Source organism: Dermacentor variabilis, chromosome 1, assembly GCF_050947875.1.
Source record: "Dermacentor variabilis isolate Ectoservices chromosome 1, ASM5094787v1, whole genome shotgun sequence".
NCBI lineage: Eukaryota > Metazoa > Arthropoda > Arachnida > Ixodida > Ixodidae > Dermacentor > Dermacentor variabilis.
This window is the reverse complement of record NC_134568.1, coordinates 201579850-201598595: the sequence shown is the minus strand read 5'-3', so window position 1 is coordinate 201598595 and position 18746 is coordinate 201579850. Positions and strand designations below refer to the sequence as shown.

The 18746-nt window shown below is 49.4% G+C and overlaps 1 protein-coding gene across 6 annotated transcripts in view; it reads left to right on the top strand.

The window, feature by feature from the left end:
- Positions 1–18746, top strand: part of LOC142590961 (TOX high mobility group box family member 3-like) — a 739235-nt gene that overhangs the window by 643311 nt on the left and 77178 nt on the right. For all 6 annotated transcript variants that reach the window (XR_012830300.1, XM_075703360.1, XM_075703340.1 and 3 more), the window contains one exon: positions 3312–3392. Coding sequence is in view for 5 of the 6 variants with exons in the window: in XM_075703360.1 (XP_075559475.1) it covers positions 3312–3392 (81 nt within the window). In the remaining variant the exon portion in view is untranslated. The remainder of the gene's footprint in view (positions 1–3311; positions 3393–18746) is intronic.

Here is an 18746-nt window from a genome sequence, read left to right as displayed (position 1 = left end):
GACATCGGCACCATGATCTCTGCTGTTTTCTTCTCCGTCTCCGATATCACGGACGTTCGGCTAAATCTCTCCACGCTTTAGCACCTGTTGTTTGTTGGTCGTATCCGAAAGAATTTGGCTCAAAAAAAAGAAGGAAAAAAAAAAGCTACGCAGAAATAAATTCGACGGGAAAGGAGAAGGAAACACGATGTTGGTGTTTCGGCCTGGCTATAGAATATTGAACGTGAGCGCTTGTCTTTTTCTCTTCTTTTTCTTTTTTTTCGTACGTGGTTCTGCTTTTTCTTTCTTCTTTATTTCTCCTCCCCCCCTTCTTTTTTATCGTTCGATCGCTGTAGGAACGTTTTAGCATAGCGTTACCGCTTTACCATATATACCGTCACGAGCAAATACTCCTTGCACGTGCACCGCGCGCGCTAATTGTAACGCGGCAGGGGCGTTAACGCCACAGGTAAAAGATGAGCAGAGAACTTTACAAATAGCGGAACCAAAGTTAGCGCCAGTTTAGCACAAGGCAACTGAAGTACATATTTTTGCTCCTGCAGCCACGCGCTGCGTCTTTAGTAAGCCACTGGCGGGTTATTTATCTACTGTTTATGGATGGTGTGATAAAACGCACTGCAGTGAGCTTGGGCAACCCTCTTCGCCGCAGCATTCGGTCAGTGCTCGCTTGCGTTGAAATACCACTTGATCGAAAATCGCTAGAAAGAGCAATGGCAAAGTCGCCGTGCGCCGGCAGTGCGCTGATATGTTCGCGTTTCACACGAATGAACTCTCGATTGGGGAAACTTTCTTCCGGTCCCTTCAAGTTAACTTAAGTTGTACTGTGCTGAGATTTAGGGCACCTAAGATAGAGATTTGCATTAGGTCACTCAGAATCAGTATAAAGCCCTCCGCTGCGGTGTCGATCTCCCAATGTTCAGGCGTCGCTTCTTGATGACCATCATCGTCAGTTATTACTATATATTTATTATTATTTTCGTCAGCGTAACCTTGTCCAGATAAGCGTATCATATAGTTCGCCTTATTAACTGGAAGGCTTCGGATTATCATGTCTGTGTCCTGTTTGTTCCCCTGTTCAGCGCTTTGTTGTTGCTGCGAAACAAGCTCCTTCGCCGCGCGGCATCTCTTCAGGCACTGAATCGGGCCGCGATGCCCTACTCGGAGAGGGGCTTCATTGTCCCGTTCCATATCGGACCGGGTTTCCTCGGCGGCGGAGAAACTGCGCCGCCGAGGGAACCGCGCGCTTCATGAAGCGCATGTTTTTGTCCGCCGTGGGAAATACTACTCCTTTTGGCCCACCTAATGCGTGCGCGTCTTTCGCAAGTAAGGCAGGGCACCGGAGACGCTGGCGCCTCCCCGTATACGTCACTGGGCACCTGTCATTCTCCAATTGCATGACCTCGTGGTTGCTAATGCGCCCACAGTGACAAACCGGCAGCTGGATCGTGCGGCTCTAAGGCTGTTTTGAATGTTCCAGGCCAGGCCGCTCTCGGATGTCTCGCGAGCTATGTGCAGCCACTTGAAAGCTAGCCAGCAATTTCTAGAAGCATATGCTATGATGATTTTGATGACGCGTGAGAGGTTTTACAGTAACTGAAGTAGCATATTTTTATTAATCTAGAAAGGGAAAAAATCACCTTGTCACGCTTCGTATCGTATATACTGAGTGTTTCAGCGAACGCTTGCAAAAAAAAAAAAAAAATTTAGATTGCCTGTGACAGATAGCACAATTCTAGTGCGTGAGCTGGTTTACTCGAAGAGGCGGACATTGCTTGCACACACACAGAAAAAAGATGCACAATCGCCTAATTAACAAAAATTCACTAATCAAGTTTGTAACCAATTACCTTATTTACGATGCCAAGCGAAGCCACATTTGTCGCTCCGATCGTCGGGAAAACTGCGTGTGGGGGGACCGGACCGCGTTTTCGCAACAGTGTTTGTACGCAGCGACAGGTCGTTCCTAAGCACGAAGCGGTGGGGTTAGTCGTGTCGATATCCAATCGCATACAGCTCACACGGACGGAAAGCTTAGCGGCGGTGTGCGCGCGGGGGACACGCCGGCGAACCTGTTGCACGAGCCGTGGCGCGATGGCTGCTTGTCGGTGCGGCCATTGCGCCAGCGAAAACGAGCGCGTCTCGTTTGCGGGTGCAGCTTGCGTCGTCCTGCTCTACCGCGCGGCTCGACCGAGAACAAAGCAAAGTCTCGGAAACAAAAGAAGCCCAGATTGATGATGTTGTCGTTCAGCCGAGCGTGTCGCTCTGGACGTGCCGTTGCTCGTTCACTCTGGCGCTTATGGCGCACAATGGGCAGCGCTGCGGCCGTAGTTTCTCCGTTCTGGCCTCGTTTCCCTCCTCGCTCTTTATGAGGATGATTATTATTTGCGGGCTCTCCTCCTTCCTTGCCCGACGAAAAGAACGGGCCGCCCTACATTTTTCCGTTTTCACGCCGACTGTTTCCTCATTTCTCGATTCCCCGGATCCTGGAATCGCGACCGCGTGCCAGTTTTTCCCGCGCTCCGTTCACGGCGCGAACACCGAGCTGCCGCCGCTGCGCACCTTCGCTAGGTCATGTTGGTGCTCCCTTGTGTCCATCTCTGCCGATGCTGATCTATACGACCAAGTAGAGAAGAGCTTCATGTTAAAAGTAAAGGTTGATGGTCTCGGAAAACGCTTTTCAGAGGGACGTGGAGCCGTGAAGCTGCGGAAATGGGGTTAAACTGTGTTTTCACGCCAAATTACAAGCGTTTCCTACGTGCTTGGCTCCTGGGGTAATAGCGCCACTAATGCTTGTTTGTGATGCATCATGCACTTTCGACTGAGCATGCTGACTTATTGAAATACGTGACTCTGAAACCGGCGAAGTGTGCGCCGTAGTTTAACCGCGCAATGTGCTGTTTGTCTCACAACATGTTTTGTCAGAGGTGTTCTAGTGGTCACTTTTGCATGAGAGTAGGAAGCTTTTGCTAAGATTGCGAGAAGTTACTATTGACTGTTTCTTACATACGTTAGAATTGATGCCGTGTGGGGCCTCGTTAATTGAGTATGTTTATTCTTTGAGCAACATTACGCACTGTGGTGAATGTGGGATATCGGCGGGTGACGTGGACAGGCAACTAGTGCAGCGACCCCACTGTGTCCTTAAAATTGCGTGCCGCGACGTCGTGACTCGTCAGTGCTCCGCTGCTGTCCTTGTGCCGCTTTTGTGGACGCGCCCATCCGCCGGGCAGCGCGCTGATCAATCTCGATCGCCGGCCGGGACGGCATTCCGTCCTCTTAACTGGTTCGTCTTCTTTCTTTGTCTTGCGCAGGCGATGGATAACTTCGACTTGTCTCTCAACATGCAAGACCAGGGTCAAGAGAGCGCCGCCACTCAGTCATACCTGGACCAGGTAAGAAATTGCGCTTTCGCAATTCGCCCGCTTCGTTTTCGAACGCTACGTCGCGTCGCCGTCGATAGGGAGGTGGCCGATTCCTTGTACCGGTACCAAGAATATCATTCCCCCCCCCCCCCCCCCTTCAGTCAACCCGCGCGGGAACGCACGCACGCATGCACCTGTCCTTCCCACGCCTGGGGCCCTCCTTGCGAGGCAGGGTACACAGCACCGGGGAGGAAGAAAGAAACGGCCGAAAGAAGGTGAGGCGAGGAAAAAGAGAAGTGGGTCGCTGACCTGAAGATAGATATGTTTCTCTCCCCCTTTCCCTCACATGGAACGCCAGACAGGCATGCCTCCGCTGCCGTGTTCCTCCTGGCGCATTGCGTCATGCTTGTGGCCCATGTTCTCGCTAAAACCGTGCTCTTCATTTCGTCTTCCTCCGTGCCGATCGAGAGGATCGGAGCACTAATGCTGTGCCTTCAAATGCGTTCGCTTTCCGCGCTGAAGCACGTCTCGGGGACTACGCGAAACCACATCGTCGCGTGTTCTTTTGAAGGCGCGGACCTATTAGCAGCTGCGGGGTGTGTCGTGCGCGTGTCTCGGCATGCCCTAAACGTGGCTTCTTTTGGTAGCTGCCTGGTTCGACAGATATTCAAGCTCGCACGTGAACCGCGAGCAGGAGAGTGCATAACGGAGCAGCGTGCATGTCGAGCGGCCCTTGCATGTATGCTGGCGCAGAATCCTTGCGGAACCCGCCTTCCGCCGGCAGCGCCGGAGCGCGTCCTCTGCTTGCTGCTCTCGTTCGCGTAGAGCCACTAGTCGGTGTATGTGCGCGCGCACGCACGCATTGCAATGCCCTCCTCACGCCAAGGTAAACGGCGGACGCATTTAAAATGAAGCCTTCGCTCACGCTCTCCCCTTTGTCTTCGCAAGGCGTATGATAACGCGCGTCCTTCTTTGCGGCCTTCGGAGTGGTATTAGCGCATGCTAATGTAGAGGTGCGGTGCATTGGTCTTTCCTGCCGGCCCCGCGTACTGCATTAACGTGATGCGCTACAAGAACACGCAGCTAGCTTTGTTCCATGACGAGATCGGGAAGTAAGATTGCTGACGAGTCTTCTATCCGAACTAGTTTTCAACAGCCGTTTTCAGCATTACTCGGCGCGTTTTAATTGCACTTGATTTTTCGACCCTGTATGATACGGACTAGCGTTTACGCGGCTGTTATGCCACCTTTTTACTCCATTACTGGCAGCTTCGAGTAACCATGCGGAGATAACGCCTAGGTGCTCGTTGTCGGCATGGTCGCTCACCTCGCCAACAAGTGGTCACGTTATCCACCTTTCTGTAGGTTCGCAAATTATTCGCAGACTGGAAGTCTTCTGTAGCTCTTCTGTTACGCGGAATAATGATCTGTTAACATTGAGTCCATGCTCGACGTATGCAAAAGCGACGGGAGTTTGACGTATTTAATCGACAACTCCGGTGACTTATTGAGGTGTACGGATCTGAGGGAAGCTTGCATCGTGCATTCTCCGGAGCACATTGGTCGAGCGCACTAAATGGCACGACTGAAGCTTCTCCGATATTTTCGCAAATTAATTTTAAGGATTGTTGTTCACACTCACGATTTGGACCCTAATACCTACGATTAGTGTACTCTGAGCACTATGTGCTTGCTGCTGGTGACGTCAACAGCGCGGATGCTACAACAGCTTGCGAAGCTGTCTTTAAACGACACGTGCAGCACTCTTATTGCCATCGAGGACCGTAGTACGGTAGCTGGCTGGGCGAGTCCGTACATCTGCATTATTATTACTGGCAGCGCGCACATAAAACCCGGACGAAGAGGAGAGACGTAACACGAGCGCTGGTGTCGCGTCTCTCTTCTTCGTCCGTGTTTGATGTGCGCGCTGCCAGTAATAATGCAAATTGAGCACCGTTCACTATTTATCTCCTGCGGCGTCAATGTTCTGAGTAAAAGTTGACATTTTATTGTAAAATAATGTTTATTCTGTCATCTTATTTCATTTTCTTATTTATGTTTGTCTGTTGTCATGAACAATTGTTTGGCCCAATAACGTTTTGAACTTGTTGTAGATGGGCACGTTGTCCCGAGATGTCGCTGCTCGCACTCCGGTTTCCGAGCTGTGCATGCTTGCTCTAACGTCACTGTCGACGTCGTGAGGAGGAGCTCCCTATGACTTTCATGCAATTACCAGAGGGGACTGTGGCGCTAGTGTCTGCGGGGGCTGCAAGCAGGGCGCTTCCGCCAGCGTGAGTAGTACATTGGTTTGCCTAAACGTCGTCCTTCTGGCTTCGAACGGCTTAGTGACGTTCTCAACGGATCATTTTCAAGAGAGTTCTGTGCGTTATAACTAGTTAAATAAACGTTACTGTCCGTCGGCAGGATTCGAACACAGGACTTCTAGCTCAGAAGCCCGGTATTGTAACTATTACGCCATGGACAAGCGGAACCGCTGCAATTAGCGGCGATTATGCGTGTTCGAAGAGTCTTATTGCCTTCTGCATTAGAAAAAAGAAGTGTAGATCGCTTTGAAATTAAGGCCAATGAACGCAGATATAGCAGCGTCTGAAGCCGCAAGCACGAAGATCAGACAAGTCATCATTCTCAGTGTGGCTGAATGATCGCAGTGCCAGTTCCCTCTAGTAATTATTGTGGGAAACTGTACGCTCTGGGCTATCCAGTCCTCTTCTTGTTGTGATTCTATTGCCTATTTAAGATAAATTCTGAGTTGACATTGTCGGTTCGTCGCTGCTCGATCTCCTGTTGCCGGCCTGTGCGTGCCTGCTCTAACGTCGCTGTGTGTGCACGTAACGAGTAGCATGGGCGACACGGTCCACTTTCAGTTGTCATGCTTCTTTAAGGTAAACTGTAAGTTTCTATAGCAGTTGAACTATCTTACGCACGACAGGAGGCGCAGATAGATCTAGAACTACCACTTCTCTGGCATAATGAAAGAATACAGAAGCTGAGACACATTTCGCATCCTTAGGTAGTTTGTTGCACAAATGAGTTAACGAGGTATAATTGTCGCTCATTTTATTCAAATGCAAGCGAATGAACCTGTCCACATTCCAGATGTGCGATATTGACGGCGGCGGCGCGACACTGTTGACCCGAAGATATGAAAAAAATTCCCGATCCATCTTTCTGTTGCTCAATACGTGCTACATAACGGTTTTTCCAAGCCCCGAACTTTTTTCATGCTTTGCGAATTTTCTTTAAAGGCCCCCTCACCAGGTCTGGCGATTTTTAGCTGACAAGCTCAATGTATACAATGCGCGCTAACGATTGTGTCGGCTATGTATTATGTCCCTGCGTGCCGCGGAACGAGCTTACATTTCAAACCAAACGCCGCTCGTGCGACCACGTACATGGAAGTGCTGTGACGTCGCTCATAGTGGCACGTGACTTTGAGAATTATTCAAGGCAACAGTAGTTATTTGTTTGATGTGCTGCTTTAATAGGCGAACTAAAGTTTAAAGAAATAATACAACCTACAAACCGAGTGTATGTTTTACTTCGTTCGTACTCTGTTTTACTTCGTACCGTAGCAACAGAGATGTTCTTCCGTTTCGTCTGCTTGTACCCATGTCGTGCAGTGGCACGCGCTGAGAGCGAAACTATCTAATTTTCTATCGTATTCCAGCGGGGGGGGGGGGGGGGGGTGAGGATCATGCTCTGTTATCCGCTCACCTCTGCCTCAGTGTTCGCGTAGCACTGAGTTATACCGCTAGTCAGCTGTTCTCGTGCACAGCGCTCAAATTCGTGCGCTGCGCGAAACGAGACAAACACAACAGTTCGCGCGAGAGACCGTCAATAGAAGTGGGCTGCGTAGCAAAATAGCAAAAAAAAAAAAAAGAGAGAGAGAGAGAGGGCGGGGTGCCGTATCCGTCGCCCAATTCTCCAGCTCCGGTATGGGAGAACGTAGGGAAGGAATTTCACTTGCGGAGGCTAGACGGGGGCAAGTGGAAAGAGCGTTATGTTGGCGGTGACACTCGCCTCCTGAAATCATCGGTTCGCGGATCTGAAATATTTCCATCTCGGCTATTAATGAACCAGTTTGAAAAAAAATATTGTGGTTGAACGGTCCTTAGAGGGCACGTAACAACTTCCTGCCTATAACCAAAATGTGCTATGTGGCCTGGTGAGGAGCCCTGTAAAGCTCTGAAAAACCTTAAGTTCCACGATATAGCAACAGAAAGATGGATCGAGATTTTTTTTTTTATGGTGGCCTGCAATTTTCTGATTGACATTTTTGTCCTGATTGTAATATTTGGGAAATTAATTAATTAATTATGTCCAATTATGTAGTTGGGCAAAATACAAGAAATAGTATTACATTCTCCAAGCCACGATATACAACATTACCTTGGTTCTGTCCAGCTGCATGACACTGCCATATTTTTTTAAGTTAAGTGCATGTATATCTACCGCTTTTAAAGGGACCCTTAAACGATTTTGACGATTTTCTACAAACGTACTGAGTCGTGAGAGTAGGTCCTTCTGATCATTAATTGACACATCTAAGTGCTCCGCGTAAAGCGTGTAATTTATTATAAGGTTTTAAAAATGCACATCGCTGCCGATCGCAGCACACTGCTCGGCGGAATTTTAAGCCGCCCCTACCCATATGACGGAAATCACCCGTATCACGCCAGTGGGGCGAGCTATCCGATTGGCTGACCCGGGCACGTGATCAATAATTTTTCAAACTTTATGGTAAACAAATGATGTTCGTAATAGTTGGAATGTTCGTTAATTTGTTTTTATAAAAAAGAAAGTAGCATAAAGAGAATGCACAAAAACAATTTTTCAGTACACTTAAGCACTTCCGGCACACAGCAAGTGTCGTCTGCTTGTGTTACAACGTGCTCCGTCTTTGACGAGAGCTCCGCCGTCAGTGTCGGTCTGTCTTTTCGCGAGTGCTATGATTCGACTTTATTGCGTTGTGGACTGCAAACGTAGCGACTGCCAACATGTCAAGCTGCGACATTGTGTCCCTCTGCAAGCCAGCAGACGAGCTAACTGGCTGCAGCGCATCGGACTGCCGATCCGATCGGCGCTAGGATTTGCGCGATAGCGGCCGTCACTTTACACCGGAAGATTACTAACGCAATAGCGTTTCGCGAATCCGGTATTAGGATAAACGCATCCTCTTGCGTGTCGTTTCAGGGAACGAACAGAAGCGCAAATGTGAATGGTCGGCACGGTGCAGCCACCTGGTGGCATAGGGCTCAACTACACACAGTGGCAGTAAAAAAATGTATTCTTCTTTGCTGCTGGTGTAAATTTTTCGCAGGAGTGTAATCGTTAACACTTTCTTTTTGTAAATGTTTATAATGTTTTACACTTGGTTAGAGCAATACTAGCTCTTTCTTTGGCTGGTTAAGCTCTGCGCCAACGGGGGGGATTGGACCGTGGAGACCGATCAGGCAGCTCACGTACGTCTACGCTAAAGTTTCTTCATCAGCTTGAGTTTATGCCTCCACCGTTCCGTCGAAACTTCAGCTAGTCTGTGATTACCGGAATACGAGACACGTTCGGCGCTACGACAGAATGCTCGCAAAGCACACTGCTTCGATAGCTCTCGCTTGGGGTCGACGGCAGAGCGGCTAGCGGAGAGGTTTCGCGCGGGCGGTGGCGGGCTCCAAAACAACCGGAAGTGGACGATGTGACGTCGCATCGTGCCGCAGAACCAGTGAAGGCGGAGCTTAGCCCCGATCGCTCGGCGAACGAGTTGAGGAAAAGGCTAGGGAGGAGGGTAACTTGTAATCGCTTGTAGCTCCATTAACATGTAACGCTTCACTTAAATTGTGGTGCGAATGTTCTACTTAAGCTGTGCCTTACGCGTCTACAAAATTTGTCCGAACCGTTTCAGGGGCCCTTTAAGAGAGAAACATGATAGAAGGAAGGGGACAGTAGGAAGCTTTCCTGCTGTGTTCTTATCTCAAAGCGCTTGAAATGCTTCATGATGTAGAGTTTCCAATTGTATATCCTAACTTTCGACATTGAATACACTGCAGCGTTAAATCGGCCCCCAGCGTTATACTCTATTCACTATAAGGCATTACTGCTTTTCGCAGTAAACAACGCCGCAGTTGCCCACACAGTCCTGCAACCTAATACTCCTTACATGATCTGTAAGATTGTGCTCACGGCGGCCGCATTTCGATGGGGGCGAAATGCGAAAACACCCGTGTTCCAGGTGGTCGAAATTTCCGGAGTCCTCCACTACGGCGTGCCTCATAATCAGAAAGTGGTTTTAGCACGTAAAACCCCATAATTATTAAGATTGTGCTCCATTCTGCATTACGGGAAGCGCTAGTGTGATCAGGATCGTCAAATATTGCTTTCACGGCCCAACGAACCATGTAGGGAAAAGAGCAGATTGAATTGCATGTGATCTGACATCTTCCGCTCTGAAAAAAAGAAAAAAAAGAAACATTTAAAAAGAAGGCTTGCGGCTCAGCGAAGTGCGCATGCTACTTAGCGCTATCATCAGGTGATGATAGTCAGAAATAATCATTTGAAAGCGCGAGTCGTTCACTTGTTTTAACTGGCACCGATAAGCGGCGAGAATTGCTGTTGATATTTGCTCTAGAATAGAGAGAGAGAATTTTATTTTGATGGGTCACGGAGAGAGGTGGATCCCCGTGGCGGGTAGAGCCTTCATTCCAGGGCCCCAGCGGCGGTGTCAGCACTTTCAGCTCTGGCATCAGCTTTCGTTGGTCCTCCTATGCCGAGTTGGTCAGCACCATATCCCAATGCTCGTGCGTTGCTTTCGGTTGGGGGAGTTATTAAAGTTTTTTTTGGCAGGCCCTTGTGGTATGGTATAGTATAGGGTAACTTGCTCTCTACAGAAAGGACGAAGGACAAGCGTCGCGCTGTGAGGCAAAGTGGTGTTAGGCGATGTTCTAGGGCGCCTCTTGTTGGCCAATACACGTGCGCTCTCGCTGTGGACTGGTGGCTGGGTGTCAGACGGTGGTGACTGCCAAGCGAGGACAAGCGACATGGAGCGCCGGCTTTCTTGCTCGGAGCACGAACGCCAGCCGCCATGAGCATGCGAGGTGGCGGCGGCTTGAAGGCGCTGTTGACACGCCGCGGAGAAAAAGCTATCTCGTGTCGAGCCCAAGTGGCGCTCGAACATGACAGGGAATTCACTTTCCAATAATAAGCGCATCGTGTGGTTCTTTTCGTTTCTTCCCCCCCCCCCCTCTCGGAAACGGCGGTGTTCTGTTCACAAAAGCGAAGCAAGAACAGTTTAGGCGGTAGCTGATGGAAGAAAAACAAGGAGGCCCACGGGGGCGTCCTCAGCCGGCTGTGCGTCGGCTGCTGCGGCGTATTTCGGCGGTGGTTTCGTTCGGCACCTCGTTCTTTCTTTGTTTTCCTTCTTTTTTTCCCTTTCCTTCTTTCTTTCTCTCTTTCATTTTGCCACCTCTGCGTTCGAGTTGCTTTCTGGTCTTGATTAGTCAAGATGTGCGATCAAAGCCGCGCCGCCCTCCCCAGCTTCTGGAGCCGAAGTCGCCGTGCTTTTCGTTCGCAACGACTTTTTGCCATTGGCTGGCCGCGTTGTCTAATAACATGTTCTCTATCACGATTGGTCGCCGCCTGTTATTTGGGACCGCTCTAGCGTGCCAACTGGTTTTGAATACAGGCTTTTGTCTCTTATTTATCGCGTGAGGTTTGTCGGTTTGTAGCATAATTTGACATGGCTGAATGCTTAGACGACTCAAGTCGCGTTAGAGTCGCCATCTTCACGTCATCAAGATATGTTTGTGGTCAGCGAGTAACACATATACCTTTGTGTCCAGTTATGGCCTATGCCGACCGAGTTGTTATTTTATGACATGTATGAAAAATGTGCTACTTTAAGAGACTAATCGACTGGAATATTCAGTGCAGATAAGACAACGCTGCAGACTGTTAACCAGCACTGAGGAGCTTGAAAATCGTTGGCTCTGCAGGGTCACAGTGCTGCGAGAAACAGGACGTGGGTAAAAGAGAAAAAAAAAAGTTGATGAAAGAGGAAGCTGAGACTACAGTTTTCATTTCATTTTAAACACGGGTATGACGGCTGTGGTGCTCATATCTGTGTTCTTAATATATATATATATATATATATATATATATATATATATATATATATATATATATATATATATATGCGCTTCTAGCGACGGTGGGATCCGCGCTCCTATTTAGTTTGAGTGATAACTCTACGACACGTGAAAGCGAAAAGTGCAACAAAGCGAAAGACCACCTCTGCCGATGCGAGCTATCGGATCTTGCCATCGGGACAGCCATTTCGTAAGAGCAGGTACTTTGCGAAAATGGCACGCTGACTTCTTTGGTATGTCTGGGACGAAGAGGAGGGCGAAGGAGGGATGGGAGGAAGAAAAACGCAACCGCAAAATCCGGCCAGGCGAGGAGGGTTGACAGCGGCAGAGCTGCGTAGGGCGAGAGGGGATGGGAGGGGGGGGGGGCGCACAGCTCCGCGGCCTCTTGGGAAAAGAAGAAACTGGTCCCCGGCTTGTTCTCATCACGGCGCCGGAGGTTTGTATGTGTGCTTCTTTTGTTTTGCCTTGTCATTGTCAGAATTGCGGCACATCAGTCTCCGCCACGTACGGCTGTCTGGCGTCGCTCGCATCGCATTGTTCGTAATGCCTAGAATGAGCTGCCGCCTGTCGCTCGTCCGTTGTAGCCGCGCTGCTTCCCAGCAGGATGTCGCTGGGAAACCTGCGCGACTCGCCGGAAAAGTTTTGAGCACTTTGAATTGCCTCCAGAATTCACTCGCGCGGCCGGTTGGCCTCGTTTGCGTTTTCGACCCAACGTATCAAAGAGAGAGAGAGAGAGAGAGAGAGAGAGAGAGAGAGAGAGAGAGAGAGAGAGAGAGAGAGAGAGAGAGAGAAAATGAAACACGTTTCAACGTCTTCAGGATTACTTGTCGAGTCGGCGAGTGTTGTGCGCCTATCCCCACGGTTTTTACTATCTTCAAGAAGAAGGGACGAAAACGAAATTAAGACACATCTGCTACTTGTTCAATATTGCATGCGAGAAAGTACCTGCTATAAAGTTGAGTGTTCAGGCGATTGATGCCGAACGTGACCTTCTGGTTTTGTTAGTGGTTAAGTGTAATAGACTCGAGTGAATGGCTACCCCGCAGAACGTTCGCTTCTGAGCCGCCAGGCAAATTTCAGTCGGCTGATGAAGAATGTACAGTGCACGTGATTTCCGTGATTGCGTCAGTACTTGGGAGTTCGATGCTTTCGCAGTGCTCGTTGATAGCTGCGAAATGCGAGAACGCTTGCATGCTGTCAGAATACGGTCGACCTAGATGAACCCGGTGAGGCCAAACTGCGGCATTTATTCGAAAGCCTGGAGATGTTTGTTACGATGCATCATCTAACAATTTTGTGTTGTGGAAATATCGATGGCAGCACGCAGGCGTAGCAAGTAGCATTTGGGCAGGAGAGTCTCGCGTACAAATGCCAAATGCAATCTCTCCTTTTCATAAGTCGTCTCCTTCGGCTGCTTTGTTCATGTCTTCTCCGTCTTTCGTGACCACGTAACCGAACATTAACATCTGTTGGCTTTTGTTCTAAGTGTGCTTAAACCGGGCACCCACCATCAGCGATATTTAACGGCTGCAGAAGGGCGCGTGTTGGTCACGACTGACATTTCCGAAACGCCTTGTGCAGACATGGCTGAAATAATGCTGACCCAAACAAGAGGCTATTGCGTCACTAGAGGGGGAGGCCTCTTTCATTTCTTTTGTGCGCGAGTCCCCGGCAGCCTGTTGTTGCAGTTGGCGAAACGGCGTGTGCTCGCGCTGTCCTTGACATAGCAGGCGTGAGTTACGTCAAAAGGAAAAGGCTTGAACAGTTGGAGCATGACGACTTCATGGCCGCGCGGCGTATTGTATAGCAAGTCAGGAATGAATGCGTTTAATCACGAGGGAGCAAAACCGAGGCGAGGACGCTCGGAGGTCATGAAGCCCGCTCACAGAGCCGCCTGCGAGTGACCGAAAAACGGCTCTTCTTTGGTCACTCTGCGACGGACGTCCGCCGTTTCACTGGGCACCACTGATTGCCACAGGTATACTTGTGCTCTGATGAGGCTGATTGCGAATAAGGGATGTATGTAGTAAATTAATGTCTGCCTATGACTCAACAGAAAAAAAAAAAACGTTTAGTTCCTTCAGCTCTTTCTTTCTTTATTTCGTTTTTCTTTAATAGTTGTATTAACCTTACGGCTATGCCAATAGTAGTATGCCAAGAAAGCTGACGCATGCCGTGACATACTGTACACAGGGTTTTTTTTTTTTTTTTAGCTCCATTTAATTTTTTAAAGCTTGCAAATGGCAGATAGCACAATTCTAACCCTTGATCTGGACTGCGAGATGAGGCGGCCATTACTTCTACGAGAAATCAAAATGTCCACTCGAATGATTACCATGATTATGCTAATTACATTTGAAATTATTTACTTTTTACGCCACATACTCCAACCTACGAATTATAGCCGCGGCGTTTGCACGGCGCATCCACTTGGAACGAATTCTCTGGACAGCACCAGTTCCGAGTTATTAATCTTCAAAGTGTTCGATGAAATGCATCGGTGTTTCCAGTTACTTTTTTAAGAAACCGCTGTTTTATGCATTGAAGAACAAATGCAGGTGGAACACTAATGCATTTCTACGGACACTTTGAAAATTAAAATCGCGGAACTGGTGCTGTCCAGAGAATTCGTTTCAAGTGGATACGCCGTGCGAACTCAGCGGCTACATATAGGTCGTAGCTTGAAACATGTGGCGTAGAGTAAGTATTAAAAAGTTAATTAGCGTAATTACGTTAATTATTCAATTGAGCATTTTGATTTATCGTAGAAATAATGGCGAACTTATCGAGTAATTTAGATCGATGGTTAGAATTGTGCTATCTGCCATAGGCAATCTTTGAAAATTTAGTGCAACTAAAAAAAAAGACCTCTATATGTGGGTGTAAGCGTATGGAAACTGAGGAACTCGTGGAAAATTCAAGAGAGTATTTCATAAACTCGTGGAACCTTTGGACGTGATGAATGATTTCTCGCTAAGCGTTGGCTCAGGTCAGCGATAAAAAAGAAATCCACCGACGATTACGATACTCGCTAATGCGAAATTTGAACGCAGCTGTGTACGTGTTTTCATGTCGCGATATATTGGCTGGAGCTGGCAGTCTGTCTCGTGCGGCACGTTGCGAACGGAGCGAAGCGTGGCGCATCTATCTCGCCAATCTGGAGATTGCGAGAGGCAGCGTGTGGGTGGCCCGTGGGTTCGAATCACAGCACCCTCTGCAGACAGACCTCCCAGACGGCGCGCGCTACCCTGGCGCCATCTCGTAGCTATCGTCGCCGCATTACGCTTTTCTTCTTACGCTTTCGCCATACCCTCCTCCTCTGTTTCCGGCTCGTGGTTCAGCTGCACACTCCTCTTCCGCTTTCCTCCTTGCGTAATTCATCCCTCGGTGCACTCCGCGATCGCTCTTCCATTCTTCGCTGTGCTCGTTCGCTCGGTTACGCCGGCGCTCGCCGTAGGAACGGGCGCCTAAAGCCTGTTTCACATGCAAGCGAAAATGCTCGCGAATCCTGCCGCCGCGCCGCAGAAATCACCAGCGGCGGGAGCGGCGAGGTTCGGGCAAGTTGGAATTTCATCGCAGCGGCAGAGCGGCAGTAGCGCTTCCGAACGGCCCGCCTCGACACGTGACCAGTGGAGGACTAGTGCGGGAAAGCCTGCGCATTGGACGATGTTTATTTACTTGCTACACGGGGTACGAACAACATTCTCAGAGAGCTTTTCAACGAATTGTTAATTGCTAAGCGCAGGATATGTATTCATAATATAAAAATTTGAGAGGCAGGGACAAAGCAATGCTTATGTTGGTAGTCGCAAACTACCGAAACTGGCTGAAAGTCCTGTGTTTTTTGCCAGCAACATTGCTATTCGCTGCGGCGGAAAACGCGCGGCGGCAATGCATGTGAAACGAAACCTCGCGAAAAGATTCGCAGCGCCGCGCCGCTGTTCGCTCCGTTCGCTCAATCGCTTGCATGTGAAACAGGCTTTAGAACTGCGCTCTAAAAGGCGATCAGCTATCAAAAACGTCTGTATTTGCGGATGGACAGCACGATCTCTGTAAACCTAAATTTCCGGTTTATACGTGTCAAAACCACGTTTATGAAGCAAGCAGCAGTGCATCCATGGGCCATTGGCAATTTGAATATATATATATATATATATATATATATATATATATATATATATATATATATATATATATGTGTGTGTGTGTGTGTGTGTGTGTGTGTGTGTGTGTGTGTGTGTGTGTGTGTGTGTGTGTGTGTGTGTGTGTGTGTGTAATCGAGCGCACTGTTGTCTCTTTTTTCTCCTACTCTCCACCGCCATGCATTTCACTGGTTAGCTTAGTTATGTTCGCACGTGGGCGCTTCTCTGAAGTAACGTTGAACTCCCCTCCCCCCCCCCCCCCCCCTATTGGCGTGTAAACAGTACTGGTAGTGAAAATTTCTGGGCGCGTTGCCGGTGGCAGAAAGCAAGCGCCCGCTCTTTACATTAGCGCTTGGATGTTTTGCCCCTCCCTATTTCGCTGCAGTTGTGGAACTTGCCGCACACGCGATCGTTTTGGAGGAGTACTGGACGCAAGCGGGCTTAGCATTCTCAACGTGTAGCTTCAGCGACACAGCACATGTGCAGAACCAAACCTCGGCTAGTGTTATTTTGTACGCAGGGCGGATCGTCGTCATCGCCATCAGTTCGGGGCCCGCTTTTTCTAAAATGTTCTCGCGCTGCAGTGAAAATGGGAAAAGCGGTTTCGCTCTTGAATGTAACTCAAATCGAATTGCTCAGCCCGACCGCGGTGCGCGCAAGCATTACGCTGTCGCTCAGTTTTCGCGCTGCGAGGTGCCTGCCCGCGCACTGAAAGGAGCAGTGTTTTTCGTTGCACCGGACCATCCTTGGCTCCGTGTGCCGCTCTCCCCGGTGAGGTGTTGTTGCTGCGCCGTCGCAAAACGGGAGCAGCGACCGACGCACGTGAGTGTGCTGGATGGCCAACGTGGATGATGGCGGGCCCACCACCCAGCGCTCTCGCGCAAGAGTGTGCTGTTCGTTCCGCATCCCCGCACCGCATGTTCTTCATCTTGTGGCTGGCTTGCCTTGGGCCGCTCCGTTCCGCTCCCCTTACACTTTGCGTGCGCCCGTTAGTGCGCGAGCTAGAAGGTGCTGGAGATGACGAATCGTCCATGCGGGAATATGTAATGCTGCTCGTGCGCTCCGAGAAACTCCCCGCGTTTGAATTAAATGGACGGATGCGAATGTAAATTATGCCTGTTACGACGCGTCTGCCCATGGTGCTTATTTCCTCTGTAGCCGTTTCGATAGGGCAAGGAACGGCTGACTGAATAGGCCTCCGCGGACACTGAACGGGCGAGCTTTCTGTACAATGTCTTTCGAGAGTGACGAATAGAGGTTCGTGTGCCATTTCTTTGAATTCACCAGCTAATTGGTGCCGGTCGTTAGATTGCCGGAAGCATTTCTTTGCCCGTTGAAACATAACTACGTCATAGACACTTTGTGTCACATTCGGCCCTTTCACACTAGCGCTCGAGGACAGCTTGGAGCAAACGGTGGCGCGGCCCATTTAAAGGATTTCCACTTGACGATGTTCTTAAGTTTCGTGATCACTTTTAAGCCATTATACTACTATTGGCCTGGCTTGCATTACACAGACCGCTGTCATTGAAGTGCGAGCAACGTGCGTTGTGGCGCACTTATGAGCGTTCCGCTATACCACCCATATGAGGTACCATACATTCTAGAAAGGGACAACACACGCCACAGGGTTAATCACTGGATAAGTTGTATATACGGCGACTTGCCGATCGTCGAAGCATCATGACGCATTTTTACGCGACGCGATCCTTGTTCCATGACAAGGCGTGGTCTTTTTTACATTAGTCCGCGCGCTGAAAGCGTGTCAAGTGCACGTGATGACGTCTGGGTGAAGGCGTACGTGCTGAACTCCATTTCTAGCAGCGACGGCCGAATGGCATGCGATATGGGAGTGGAGGAACATATCGTGGCGTGCACGCCACCTGACTCCATTCCGTCTCGCACTGACCGCTTCAGGGTCGCGTCTAATTCGCCTGCGAGCGTTCCAAGCCATTCGGCTTCCGGTCTCACATTTCAGCTCCGAGCGTGATGTGGTGAAGAAGTGCAGCGGGCATAAACAAGGGCACGCTGCATTAGCAGTCACCCGATCTCCTCCATGGCTCGCGAGAAATGCGTCTTTCGAACGCGGCAAAACGCAGAGCGTTTGTTTCGGCAATAGGTGAACAGATCATGTAAGGCTTGTTTGAGGGCGCACCCACAAATTATTTACTCTATCTCCCTGAGTAGTCGGGCGGGGAACATTTGCGCCGTCTCTGTATATGTGTTTTGTGATGATTCTCCCGTGTGCTCCACGTGGTTGCGCTGCAGTGTGGCTTGAACATTTGGTTAATTGAAATTACAGCATGTTGTTTCCATTGGGTGTTGTTGATAGAACCGCGTAAGCCATTTTCACTAGCTGTTGTCATTTGAACATCGTTAAAATGAGCGCGCGCGCGCGCACGCGCACACACACACACACACACACACGCACACACACACACACGCGCGCGCACACACACACACACACACACACACACACACACACACACACACACACACACACACACACACACACACACACACACACACACACACACACACACACACACACACACACACACACACACACACACACGCACGCACGCACGCGCGCGCGCGCGCGCGCGCGACATCTAATGTTTCAGTTTGACGCCGCCTCGAATTCTTGCGATGACACAAACTCGCGTTCAATTTTTGTCCGCATTGTGTCATCTGCATTATTCGTAGCTGTACATGCGGAGTTAAGGGAGGACTGATAATATTGCACTGAAACGCCTATGCACTGTTGTTATATAAAAAAGTTTGCCAGTGGAAAAACAGGAGGTTATGTAAATACACGCATATGACATGTCGATGGAAAAACGGGAGCGCATTTGAATATACACATATGACAGCTTAAGTGTAGTGCCATGTGATGGGGCTGTCTGCAATCGCATTTATGCCGTGTCACTTTTGATTGTCCATATAGGCGGTTCTCCATCCATTCTCATAGAAAGTCGCCTCCCGCTGTGCAAGTATGTAGCGCTCGAAGGCAACTTCAATTACCCGCAGCCTTCGTTCTGTATGTCTGTCTGCATCCTTGGGCAACTGGTCTTCACGTCGGG